At 46.1% G+C, this 12,818-nt stretch overlaps 1 protein-coding gene across 3 annotated transcripts in view; it reads left to right on the forward strand.

Moving 5' to 3' along the window:
- The first annotated feature begins 3,282 nt into the window (after positions 1 to 3,282).
- The window catches only part of C1QTNF3 (C1q and TNF related 3), a 32,513-nt gene continuing 22,977 nt past the window's right edge, over positions 3,283 to 12,818 (forward strand). Inside the window, exon 1 of one of the 3 annotated variants that reach the window (XM_027520316.1) lies at positions 3,283 to 3,605. In XM_027520316.1, the coding sequence (XP_027376117.1) occupies positions 3,522 to 3,605 (84 nt within the window). In that variant the 5' untranslated portion in view covers positions 3,283 to 3,521. Of the gene's footprint in view, positions 3,825 to 12,818 lie in introns of all 3 variants that reach the window. The other 2 variants (XM_027520313.1, XM_027520314.1) reach the window with 2 other exon arrangements.

The raw sequence follows: 12,818 nt of genomic DNA on the forward strand, positions 1-12,818 counted from the left end.
CTGGCCTTCTCTCTGCGGTCTGCCTGATACTGGTTTTCTCTTGTTTTGCTGTAGGAAGGCAGGAGGACGGAAGGAGGCATAGCCTAATGACCCCCTTCCAACTGCAGTACCAGGCAAGTCATTTTATTTCTCTGAACCTCTATTTCTTCATCTATAAAATGAGACCAATAGGTTTACTGAGAGAAGTCAGTGAGCTAAAGCAAAGAAGTACTCAGTTGACATATGGTAAATGATCAACAAAGGAGAGATATTATTGTCATTTATTCCTACTCAGCAGTAAAGAATCTGCTGACCAGTGCAAGAGACGCAGGTTCAATCACTGGGTCAGGAAGATCCTCTGGAGAAGGAAATGGCAGCCCACTCCAGTATTCTTGTCTGGGAAAATCCCATGGACAGAGTAGACTGGCAGGCTACAATTCATGGGGTCACCAAAGAGTTGGACACGACTTAGCCACTAAACAACAACAACAACATCCCTATTGAGTCAAGGAAAGGCTAGGTTAGCGATTCCTAACCCTGACTACACATTAGCATCATCTCAGGGAATTTTCAAAAGCTCTTAGTGCCCAGGCCCCACTAGAGATTCTGACTCAATTGGTCTGGGATGAGATCCAGGCATGATATATTTAGAAGCTCCCTGGTTTATTTATTACGCAGATAGGATTGAGAACCACAAGAATAAATGAAAGAGGGGAAAACACCAATAGAAAATCTCAACGCAGTTGAAAATCAGAACAGGTTGACCTGAAGCTACTTATCCGGATTAGTAGAGCTGCCAGAAACAGCTCTTAGAAAACTTGGGAATGAGGTGACCTAGATTTCAGAGACATGTCTTGCCTTGTAGTCTCCCTGTAGAATGTTTTCTGGGCTTCCCTGATGATGGTGCATCCCCATTGAGAGACCCTAGGCCTTTTCTCCCACAGCAATCTGCCATACACTTGCTTATCCACCAGACCTAAGAGCTGTCCTTCCCCAGCCTCCTGCTCCAGATCTGTTCAAAAATACTCTGTTAAGAATTAATGGCAGGTAATATCTTGATATGCTGCCTTCCCTGGGGATATCTGCTCAAGAGTGTTCATCAAAGAACTCAAAAAATCCTCCAGGGGGTACATTCTGGACATCTAAGGGAAGACTTATGAAGTGGGGATGGCCGAGTTTCTTACATTCCACTAGGGTAGAGCCGCTTGATGCAAGTGAAAGAGGAGAGTGAAAAAATTGGCTTAAAACTCAACAGCCCAACATCCGGTCCCATCACTTCATGGCAAACAGATGGGGAAACGATGGAAATAGTGACAGACTTTATTTTCTTGGGCTCCAAAATCACTGCAGATGGTGACTGCAGCCATGAAATTAAAAGATACTTGCTCCTTGGAAGAAAAGCAATGACAAACCTAGACAACATATTAAAAAGCAGAGACATTACCTTTCTGACAAAGGTCCATCTAGTCAAAGCTATGGTTTTTCCAGTAGTCAGGTATGGATGTGAGAGTTGGACCATAAAGAAGGCTGAGCACCAAAGAATTGATGCTTTTAAAGTGTGGTGTTGGGGGGAGACTCTTGAGAGTCCCTTAGACTGCAAGGAGATCATACCAGTCAATCCTGAAGGAAATCAGTCCTGAAAATTCATTGGAAGGACTGATGCTGAAGCTGAAGCTCCAATACTTTGGCCACTTGATGTGAAGAACTGACTCACTGGAATAGACCCTGATGCTGGGAAAGACTGAAGGCAGGAGGAGAAGGGGATGACAGAGGATGAGATGGTTGAATGGCATCACCTACTAGATGGACATGAGTTTGAGCAAGCTTCAGGAGTTGGTGATGGACAGGGAAGCCTGGCGTGCTGCAGTCCATGGGGCCACAAAGAGTCGGACATGACTGAGTGGCTGAACTGACTGAGCGGGGAGTGGCCTGCTTGGAAGAAGCATTACTCCAAAGACCCCTGTGTTTGTGAACCAGTGAACTTTTATTTTACTGACTCTCTCACTCCATCCTCCACACCGAATCCTTTCTATGCCGAAGTGTGGGCTCTAGAAGCCGCTGTTCAGGCAGAGGCAGGAATGAGGTGTCCTGCAGCGAGAGATGGCTTTTGGTTCCCAGGCCCCTTTTGCTGAGTGAGGAGGACAGCTGTGAGCAGCTCCTCCCCTCTCTCCAGTGGCTGTCACCTCATCCTCAGGCCTGGCTTCCCCCACTGTGGCTTCTGACAGTGCTGCCCTTGTCCTCTTAGCATCACACATACTGGCCACTCATTGCCTTTAAGTCCCAGGGTCTCTTCTCACGGGGGAGGACAGTGACTTTGTGTTATGTGAGTGAATGAGCACTATTAAATAAAATGATGCGAAAATAGAGGCAGTTTTTAACGGCAAAACTATATGAGTTCTCTTTATTATCACAAAGAGCTTAGCAAGACTTCCCTGGTGGTCCAGCGGTTAAGAATCCACAACGAAGAAGACGTGAGTTCAATTGCTGGTTGGGGAACTAAGGTCCCACACGATGCAGGGCAACTAAGCTGGTGCCACAACTCCAGAAGCCAGCTCACCGCAAGGAAGACCCAGCAGGCCAAGAGAAAAAAAAAGAGTTAGGAAAGTCCACCTTCTCTTTGGCTGAATTCATTAAAATGTGGCAAGCATCCTAAAGGCAATGACAGTTTTCTCCAGCCTGATCTACTTGGAGGAGGGTGTTTGGTTGGAATCTTTGCATTTCTTTCATTTTAATCAAGAATGTGTCAGAAGGAAGAGGAGCCAGAGACAATTTTCTTTTAATATGAAGCAGGATGTCAGATATTCATCTGGCCAGAAGCGACTTCATCCACTTTGATCTAACTCTGGCTTTTGAAAACTCCAGGGAAAAGGAAATGAAACCTACGATGGGGAGATGCTTTTGCTAAACCCAGAGACTCTGAACCTGAATCCAGCTCAGTGTTCTGGAGTCACCCAACTACCTTCTGCTGCCGGAGCCAGAACGGGAAATGAGTTCCTTTAAGTGGGGGAAATATGAACTGTATAATGAGAGTGCATAGCTCTCTCGATGGCCCTGAACACGTTCCCACTGCCATTTCAGATGGAACTGATGCAGTTAAGCCCGAATTTCCTGGCAAGCCCGGGAGGAGTTTTTTCCAAAAGACATCTTAGACCACAAAGGAGCAGCCTTTCCATGTCTAATCGCAAAAGCAAACCGCTGGACACATGCTGCCTGTTTCCAGCTGGTTGTGTATGTTCCCTTCACACTTTCACAAAAAAACGTGCCAAGGTGTGACATTTATGAACCCCACCAACTGGGAGCTGTGCACACAAATCGTTTTGCCTGTGGTATGGGAAAGTGATGAATGGGGCCCCTTCTGCCCGCGGAGGAGGACCGCTCTCCCTCTGGCTTGCCTGCTGCCTTATTTATTACACACTGAACTATAAAAACCGCCCGGCCGGAGGCAGCTCTGATCTCCAGCCCCTGGCGCTTGCCCGAGGAGACCACGGCGGCCAGAGCCCCAGCCGTCTTCCCCGGGAAGCTCTGTGGCTCTGTTGAGAACCATGCTGGGGAGGCAGCTCGTCTATTGGCACCTTCTGGCTTTGCTTTTCCTCCCTTTTTGCCTGTGTCAAGATGAATACATGGAGGTGAGCGGAAGAGCTAATAAAGTGGTGGCGCGAATAGTGCAAAGCCATCAGCAGACTGGCCGTAGCGGCTCCAGAAGGGAGAAAGTGAGAGAGCGGAGCCATCCTAGAACTGGGACTGTGGATAATAACACTTCTACAGACCTAAAATCCCTGAGGCCGGATGAGCTACCGCCCCCCGAGGTAGATGACCTAGCCCAGATCACCCCATTCTGGGGCCAGGTACTCGGAATTCTCTTTTAAGGGTTACTGTCAAAGCTTCATGAGTTTTGTTGTCTTTGCTCTTTTATTTTTTTTCAGCTGTGATTCCCGGGAACAGTGCTTTCCAGAAGCTGGCTGAACTGCTCGCGGGTCTGTCTCTCTGGCTTGCTGTGGGATGCTAGGGGCGCTGGCAGTGTGCGTTAGACACTCAGCAGAGGTAGCACTGATGTACTGAGATAAAGAGAAGCCACAGACGCCCCATCAGAAAGGGGAGTGGAGCATCAGCCCTGCTCTGCTGTGGTTTTGTTTCTTTCTTGCTCTGTTGGTGTGGAAAGGAGGAGGAGAGCTGACCTTTGCCGATAGACGGGTTGCTGGAGATAATCATTTACAGATCATAAATTGGACTTTCTTAATTCTTCCTGGCAGAGAGAAGCTGCCCTTTGAGTTTTTCATTTGATTTGCGAGTTTACTGTGACATTTCATGCCAGGCTTGATTATTTGATTTAATAGCACTCTATTTTCACTTTGTTTTAAAAAGGAGTTAAAACAAAAACATATATCTGTATTTAAAATGCAGACCTCATGCTATTGTATGACCCAGGGCCTACTAATCAGAGGATTTGTGTAAAATGCTGAGTATAAGCTCAGCATCTAAGGAGGCATCTTTAACTCTTTGAGGGTGGTGTGGGAGTGAGTTCATGTTTTAGTGTAGTGAATAGCAAATGGATGAAACTCAATTTCATTGAAAACATTAAGAACAGGAAGACACAGGTTTTTAACTGTCTATTATTTTTTATTTAAAAAATTTAATTGAGGTATATATAACATGATATTAGTCTCAGGTATACAACATAAGGAAGAAGAAGATTTTGATTTGCCTTCCAGGAATCAGCATGATGAAATCAGATGAGGGGGCAAGGAGAGTTACTCTGAATTATATGATTTTTGAACAGATAAATTTTACTATAAGAATTAACTGCTTCTGGTAGCTCAGCTGGTAAAGAACCTGCCTGAAATGTGTGAGACCCCAGTTCGATTCCTGGGTTGGGAAGATCCCCTGGAGAAGGGAATGGCAACCCACTCCTGTTTTCTAGCCAGGAGAATCCCATGAACAGAGGAGTCTGGTGGGCTACAGTCCATGGGGTCACAGAGTGGGACACGACTGAAGTGACTGAGCATGCAAAGCAATTGAGCATGCACACACACATGCATTGGATAGGCCCTGAAAACGTCCATGCCGCTGAAATCTCAGCCTTGCCAACCACAGACTGACGTGTGGGTTGAGACCGGTAGAAGATCACACCAAGATCACAGGCAGAAGCAGTTGTGGATCTGAGACAAACCTGGACTTCTGACTTGACCACAGATACAGTTGTTCAAACCGTTCTGTGGGGCCTGGTTGAACCGGTGGAGCTGCGGGAGAAAAGATAAACTCTATACACAATCCTGTTTGTTTATTTATTTATTTTGGCCATGCTGTGTGGCAAGTGAGATCTTAGTTCCCCAACCAGGGACGAATCTGTGTCCCCTGCAGTGGAAGTGAGAAGCCCTAACCACTGGACCACCAGGGAAGTCCCCAGTCCTGTTTTTTGAAGGCCACTTTTAGAGATTATCCTTTCATCTGATAGTCTTTTGGCTGAAGAGTGATTAATACTGATTTGTGTTTATCAGTGGTGAAGATATCTGTGCTTTTGTCTGAGCCTTGATCTGGACTTTCCACTTCAGTAAATGGGCTCTCTGCTGGATCCTTCTTGGCCATGGCTGTGTGAGCCCCCAGAGGCAGCAGAAGGCAGATGAGGGCTGTCATGGGTCATTATTTCTTGGCATCCAGCAGGCCACTGAAATTCAAATTTCTGTTCCATGCTGCCTGCTAGCGGCCCTAGGCATCTAGCATATTAAAATCAGATGAGGTGGGTAAGAAGCCTTTTTGGGGTTTCCTTTTTTTTTTTCTTTTGAAGGGGGGTGCTTTTAAACTCCCTTGGATTCCTACAGTATTTCCAAATCAGCCCCCAACAGGAGTCACTGTGGAGATTTAGCCACTGATACTCTAGAAGTTTTAGTACAATTCTCTGCCCATGGATATGGAGCCCCGTGTTGAATTTAGGATTTTTCTGTGTGCTTCCTTCTTTCCTCACTCCCCCAACTTCCCACCTCTTCTCTTAATCCTCATTCACTCCTTTACTAATCTTTTTTTTTTTCCTTCACCAATCTTTTCCTGTGCTTCTCTGTGAGTCACATTTTAGGATGGGGATAGATACACTCAAGCTTCTATTGCTGAACAGTTCTGAAGGGCTCTCGTGGGGATAAATTAACAGATAATTCAATGCCATGTGATAAAGTTCACACACAAAAGACTGTTGGGAGGAAAGGGTCAGAATGGTGGTGGCTGTTGAGTTGAATCTCAAAGGATGAGACAAAAAGGATGGCTATTCACAGAAAAGATAAAATAAATTTGTGTGACAGAAAGAGCCTTGAGAGAGCCTGGAGGAGTGGGTGTCAGTGGAGTGCCTGGGCTGTGGGAGGAAGACACCCATGATTTTAGTGCCGTTTGATGGATTCTGTTGACCGGTTAAAAAGCTTAGACCTTATTTTGCAAGCAGAAGTTTTGTTCGTGCATAGCAGGGCAGTGAAGTCAGGGTTGTGTTCTAAAAAGAGGACTCTGGCCATAGGGTTTGTGCAAAGATGTGTAGAGGTGGGGGACCACTCTCCCAGGGAGACCTGCTCTCCCTTTTCCTGGCATTTTCTTCTCTGCAGCTCTTCACCATTTCCACCTTTATCAACCTTCCCTGCTCTTCCTAGGCACCTGTCTCTCCCTCCTCCACTTCCCTTCACTTTCTTTATCTTCGCTTTTCCCTTTCCACAGAAGGAGCCGTGGACCCTTTTTCCTGAAGTCATTTCCCAATAGTAGAGCTTCATTCTCGATAGCTGCCCCTAGGCCTCCATCCTCAGAATAGATGAAACCCGTCTTAGGGACTTTCTTCCTCTCATACCACACATTTGCATGATCTTCGTACTCAAATTTGACCTAATTTTGGGAAGAGTCAATAACAAGGTGACCTGCAGAACTACCTAGAATGTGAATCTCCCTTGCCTGGGAGAAAACTTCTCAACTAACACATCCTGTCTAATTTGTTCCAAGGCTCACAGACATTGTTCCATTTGATTGATTTTTCAAAGACCAGGCCAGAGGGAGGACCGTGTTGTGAAATGTTCCAAGAGGGTTCTTAGGAGGGGGCCCACATAGTGATCAGAAATCTCTCCCTGTTTTGGTGGTAGCTCTGTGCTCTCAACTTCCCTGATGGCTCAGTAGTAAAGAATCTGCCTAGCAATGCAGGGGATGCAGGAGACACGGATTCAATCCCTGGGTCGGGAAGATCCCCTTGAGAAATGGCAACCCACTCCAGTATTCTTGCCTGGGAAATCCCACAGACAGAGGAGCCTGGCAGGCTACAGTCCACGGAGTCATAAAAGAGTCAGACTCAACTTAGCGGCTAAACAACAACCGTGCTCTCCAAGTGCTTGGGTGTGCACCTCATCTCCTGGAGCTGATTTCCTGTGCCCAGACACTAGCCTTCAAAACAAAAGCTTTCTAAGTCACCATCTGAGGCTTTGGGAAAGACTTCAGTATCATTGTTTGTGTTATAGAGCTGGAAGGAAATTTCATGACCATTTTTACCCTGTCCTCTAATTTAGTGGACAAGAAAAATGATGTCTGGGAGAAAATGACTTCATGAAAGTCACACAGACCTGTAATGGGAGTTCTGGTTCCAGTCCAGTTCTCTTTCTGACATTCTTGGTTGTCTCAGTTTTTAAATTCTATTTTTAAATAAATGGTTCCACTTCAGGATTTTCCCTCATCCCCACCCGTCTCCTTCCCTTAAATTCATTATTGGCAGAGCTTAGAATTTCTTGGAGCTTAAAAATCTGTGTTTCATATTAGCAAAATTATACCAGGAAATTACAGAATACTTACTCCTCAGATTTCATCTTTGGATTAGAAGGTGGGGCAGTCTGCAGTGTCTGACTTCCCAAGTGTCTGAAATCCCTTGTCTCCAACCAATTGCTTTGGCTAATTTTCTTTTCCTCTACCGGCTTCGTAGAAGGTTTTCGTAGACTCCCATACCTGTCCAGGGTTGGGTCTGAGGGACTGAAGACTAGACCAGGAGATTGTCCAAATCCTAGCTCCTGAAACCTTGAGTCTGGGCTCTCAGCTGTTGCAGCTTTTGCTGGACTACAGATGAGGCATTTGTTTCTTAATATTATAACTAGGTGGGAACCTGTTTAAATAAAAAAGAAATAAGAGTCAGGGAAAAAATTCTAGCTTGTTTTATGTTTTGTTTGTGCAAATTTAGTTTTTAAAAATAATTTTTATCAGAGTATAGTTGATTTGCAATGTTGTGTTACTTTCAGGTGTACAGCAAAGTGAATCAGTTATACATATACATGGGGTTTTCCAGGTGGCGATAATGGTAAAGAACCTGCCTACTAATACAAGAGACATATGAGGCTCTGGTTCAATCCCTGGGTTGGGAAGGTCCCCTGGAGGACGAAATGGCAACCCACTCCAGTATTCTTGCCTGGAGAATCCAATGGACAGAGGAGCCTGGAAGGCTCGTAGGGTTGCAAAGAGTAGGCCATAACTGAAGCAACTTAGCACACATACACTCTTTCTTAAAAAGTTATTTATTTATTCATTTTATTCTGGCTCCACTGGGTCTTCATTGCCATGCATGGGCTTTGGCTAGTTGCTGTGAGCGGGGACTCCTCCCTAGTTGTGGTGTTTGGGCTTCTCACTGTGGTGGTTTCTCTTGTTGCAGAGCATCAGCTCTAGGGCACGTGGGCTCAGTGGTTGTGGCGCACAGGCTCAGTTGACCCACAGCACATGGAATCTTCCCTGACCAGGGATCAAACCGGTCTCTTGCATTGGCAGGCAGATTCTTAACCACTGGACCACAAGGGATGTTCTATCCATTCTTTTTTAGATTCTTTTCTCATACAGGCTATTACAGAGTATTGAGTAGAATTTGCTGCGCTGTGAATGTCTAGAGGTGCAACAACGTGAAGCGCTGATACATTGTTCTGCTTGGATTTCTAATGGCAGAGAAAACTTGAATTTTAAATGACTTCTTCCTCCCTCCTTTTCTTCATCTCTCTCTCTTTCTTCCTTCCTCTCTCACCCCATCCCTTCCTTTTAAAAAATGAATCCCTTAGCAACAACATGCTATTTTCAAAAAAACTTTGATTTTTAATTGGTGTCAAGGAAAGTTTCCACAAGTTTTTTGTATGCTATCTATAATTAAAAGTTGCCCATTTAGAAGAGACTCAAAGTTTTATGAATGACTCTAACTCTTTTGCGGTTCAACTTCTGCAAAATCTCTACCTCCTTGACAGTAAGCCCAAATTTTAGACATTTATCATTGATACGTAAGTGTTGAACTCAGAGTCATATCTGAATACATTTAATATTCATTAAGCAAGGCTTCAACAGTACGTGAACCGAGAACTTTCAGATGTTCAAGCTGGATTTAGAAAAGGCAGAGGAACCAGAGATCAAATTGCCAACATCTGTTGGATCATAGAAAAAGCAGGAGAGTTCCAGAAAAACATCTACTTCTGTTTCATTGACTACACCAAAGCCTTTAACTGTGTTTATCACAACAAACTGTGGAAAATTCTTCAAGAGATGGGAATACCAGACCACCTTAGCTGCCTCCTGAGAAATCTGTGTGCAGGTCATGAAGAAACAGAACTGGGCATGGAACAACAGACTGGTTCCAAATCAGGAAAGGAGTACGTCAAGGCTGTGTATTGTCACCCTGATTATTTAACTTATATGCAGAGTACATCATATGAAATGCCAGGCTGAATGAAGCACAAACTAGAATCAAGATTGCAGGGAGAAATATCAATAACCTCAGATATGCAGATTACACCACCCTTATGGCAGAAAGCGAAGAACTAAAGAGCCTCTTGATGAAAGTGAAAGAGGGCAGTGAAAAGCTGGCTTAAAACTCAACATTCAGAAAACGAAGATCATGGCATCTGGTCCCATCACTTCAAGGCAAATAGAAATGGGGAAACAATGGAAACAGTGACAGACTTTATCATTTTGAGTTCCAAAATTACTGCAGATGGTGACTGCAGCCATGAAATTAAAAGATGCTTGCTCCTTGGAAGAAAAGCTATGACATGGAGAAGGAAATGGCAATCCACTCCAGTATTCTTGCCTGGAGAATCCCATGGAGGGAGGAGCCTGGTAGGCTACAGTCCATGGGGTCGCAAAGAGTCAGACACGACTGAGTGACTTGACTTCACTTCACTTTCTAGACAAAGTGACAGATACTGTCGGTCACGAAGCAAGATAAGTGGTGTGGCTCTTCTACCCCCGGCTGTCTCTCGTGTGGACGTCCCGACCCCGAGTGTGTCCCAGCCGCCTGACTCGGCCTGTCCGAGCAGCTGGTGCCTCTTAGGTCAAGATCCTTGTGGACAGAGGGGGACATGCACCATTACTTGAATTAAGTGATGGTTACAGAAAACAGAAGATGCTCAGTCGCTGGAAGTCTGGAGGCGGGCTTGCTGTGCACATGGGCTCCTGAGGACCCAGCGCCCACGGCTGAGCTGCCTCTGGGGTCACAGCCCTGGAGCCACTTTCATTCTCGAAAAGTTCACCAGCTGCGCCCAGTGGGTCTCGGGCTGCTGTCAGACAAGGCTGGTGGTCTGAAGGGAGCCCTCCTGAGCTGAGGGCAGGAGGTACCATGTGGACGGAGTCTTCAGTCCTCACTGCACTTCACCTCCAGTGCGTTCTCCCGACACTGCTTCCAGCAGAGCATGCTCTTCCCAGAGCCGAGCTCTGCGCCTCCCCTGACGACAGGCACAGACGCAGGTGAGGGGAGAGCACAGGGGCCTCGGGCAGGAAAGGGGCCACGTCTCACCTCAGCACTGAGGAGGGGTGAGGGGTGGAATCCAGAACACGCCAACCTCCGTCAAGGAGGCACAAAGAAGCACTTTTACTCTGAGGAAATGGACAACTAAGACATCAGGAGAAACAGGAGGCCCAGGAAAACAGCGAGCTGCTGTCTGTCCCTTTGGAGCTGGCAAAGGACCCAGCCCCTCCAGACTCAGTGGGCGAGGAGGTGTCAGCCTGCCGTGGGCAGGCGGCGTCAGCACGCACTCTGGCCGTGGGTCACACTTCAGCCGCGCGGTCTCCCGTGAGCGTGTGCCCCGTGCATTGGGAGGGCCCCGCAGGACACACCAGTGCCGCATCTGACACCAGACACAGGCGGCGGTGCTGACGTCCCGGAGGCACCCTGGGACCAACCGGGCTTTTGTGGGCCCAGACTGCTACCAGTTACCACAGAGAACATAAATCAGCATTCTTTAATTCTGGTGTTTTCCTCAAGAAACCTTGAGTGGCTTTCGCCAAGTGATCAGAAGTCATGACATTCAATAGCACATTAAGACTGCCGGAGACCCACCAACCAGAACCAGCAAGGGCTTAGCACAGAGAAATCCCCGCTCAAAGGCAAAGCCGCCTGGGTCACCACTGAGCACTGCGCCCAGCCCGCCTCACTCCTCCTGCCATGGAGGACGTGGACCCCAGATCCCAGCCTCCGCCCGCTGCTCACAAGCAACCCGGCTCCCATTGGAGCTTCAGCACCTTTAGCCAGTGGGTTTGAGGATCCAGAGTTTAAAAATGTAAACGCTGGAAGGAAAGCGTTATAAAAGGGAAAAGGACGATGCCGATGCAGCAGACCACACACAAGGAGGAAGACAAGCTCCAGGACAGGAGCCCCACCTGCTCTCCTCCGGCTCCTCAGTCCAGATGCAGAGCTCAACACCTCCCTCCCCAGGAGTCACAGGGCACGCCTGGGGCAGTGCACACACACACGCACATGGACACACATATGCTCCAGGCCCTTCTGGCCAACTTGTAAACAGTACTGCTTTAGGAAGATTTAATTTCAAAGAATAAAAATAATAAAGTGCAAAAAAAAAAAAAAAAAAAAAGCTATGACAAATCTAGACAGCATATTAAAGAGCAGAGACATTACTTTGCCAACAAAGGTCCATCTAGTCAAAGCTGTGGTTTTTCCAGTAGTCATGTATGGATGTGAGAGGTGGGCCATAAAGAAAGCTGAGCACCAAAGAATTGATTCTTTTGAACTATGGTATTGGAGAAGACCCTTGAGAGTCCCTTGGACTGCAAGGAGATCCAACCAGTCAATCCCAAAGGAAGTCAACCCTGAATATTCATTGGAAGGACTGATGCTGAAGCTCCAATACTTTGGCCGGCCTGATGCGAATAACTGACTCATGGAAAAGACCCTAATGGTGGGAAAGATTGAAGGCAGGAAGTGAAGGGGATGACAGGGGATGAGATGGTTGAATGGCATCACTGACTCAATGGACATTCAATCCTGATTCAAACAATGCAATAATCACTTAAATTTTCAAGTGGAATATGAAACAGATCTGCATGTTAAAGGCAGAAGTTTAAAAAAGTGAAATTGCTTCAAGTTGTAAATAATTAATAATAACTTTTTGGAGTCATGAATCTTAATTTTCTAAGGCAATTTTTGTGTGCTGTGACTGTTGGAAAAACTAGAGTTGCAATTTAAAATTTCTAAGAACTTTTAACATAGTAGTATCATGAATATACATAGTCTTAATTACTGTATTTGATGCTGGTAATTTTATCATTTGTGGGTCATCTACTCAGTTTAGCTATGTCTGAGACTATAGACAGTTGGAAAAGAAAAGGAATGTTTCCAAGTCTACTTCTGAAGGAGATTTCTCTTTTCCCATAGCTTCTGGAACATACTTTCTTGAAACACTGCCCCCATCCTCCACTCCCACTCCCACTTTCCAAGGAGCCTGTTCTTCTACCCACTCTGTTGTTTCCTTTGCCTTCTGATCATCACCTCACCTGAGCTATTCCCTGACTCCTTTGCCATTGACATACCCACCCCACACCTTCTTTTCTGATGTTGTTGTGGGTTGTTTGGAATTAAACTT

This window comes from Bos indicus x Bos taurus, chromosome 20 (assembly GCF_003369695.1).
Source record: "Bos indicus x Bos taurus breed Angus x Brahman F1 hybrid chromosome 20, Bos_hybrid_MaternalHap_v2.0, whole genome shotgun sequence".
In the NCBI taxonomy this organism is placed as follows: domain Eukaryota; kingdom Metazoa; phylum Chordata; class Mammalia; order Artiodactyla; family Bovidae; genus Bos; species Bos indicus x Bos taurus.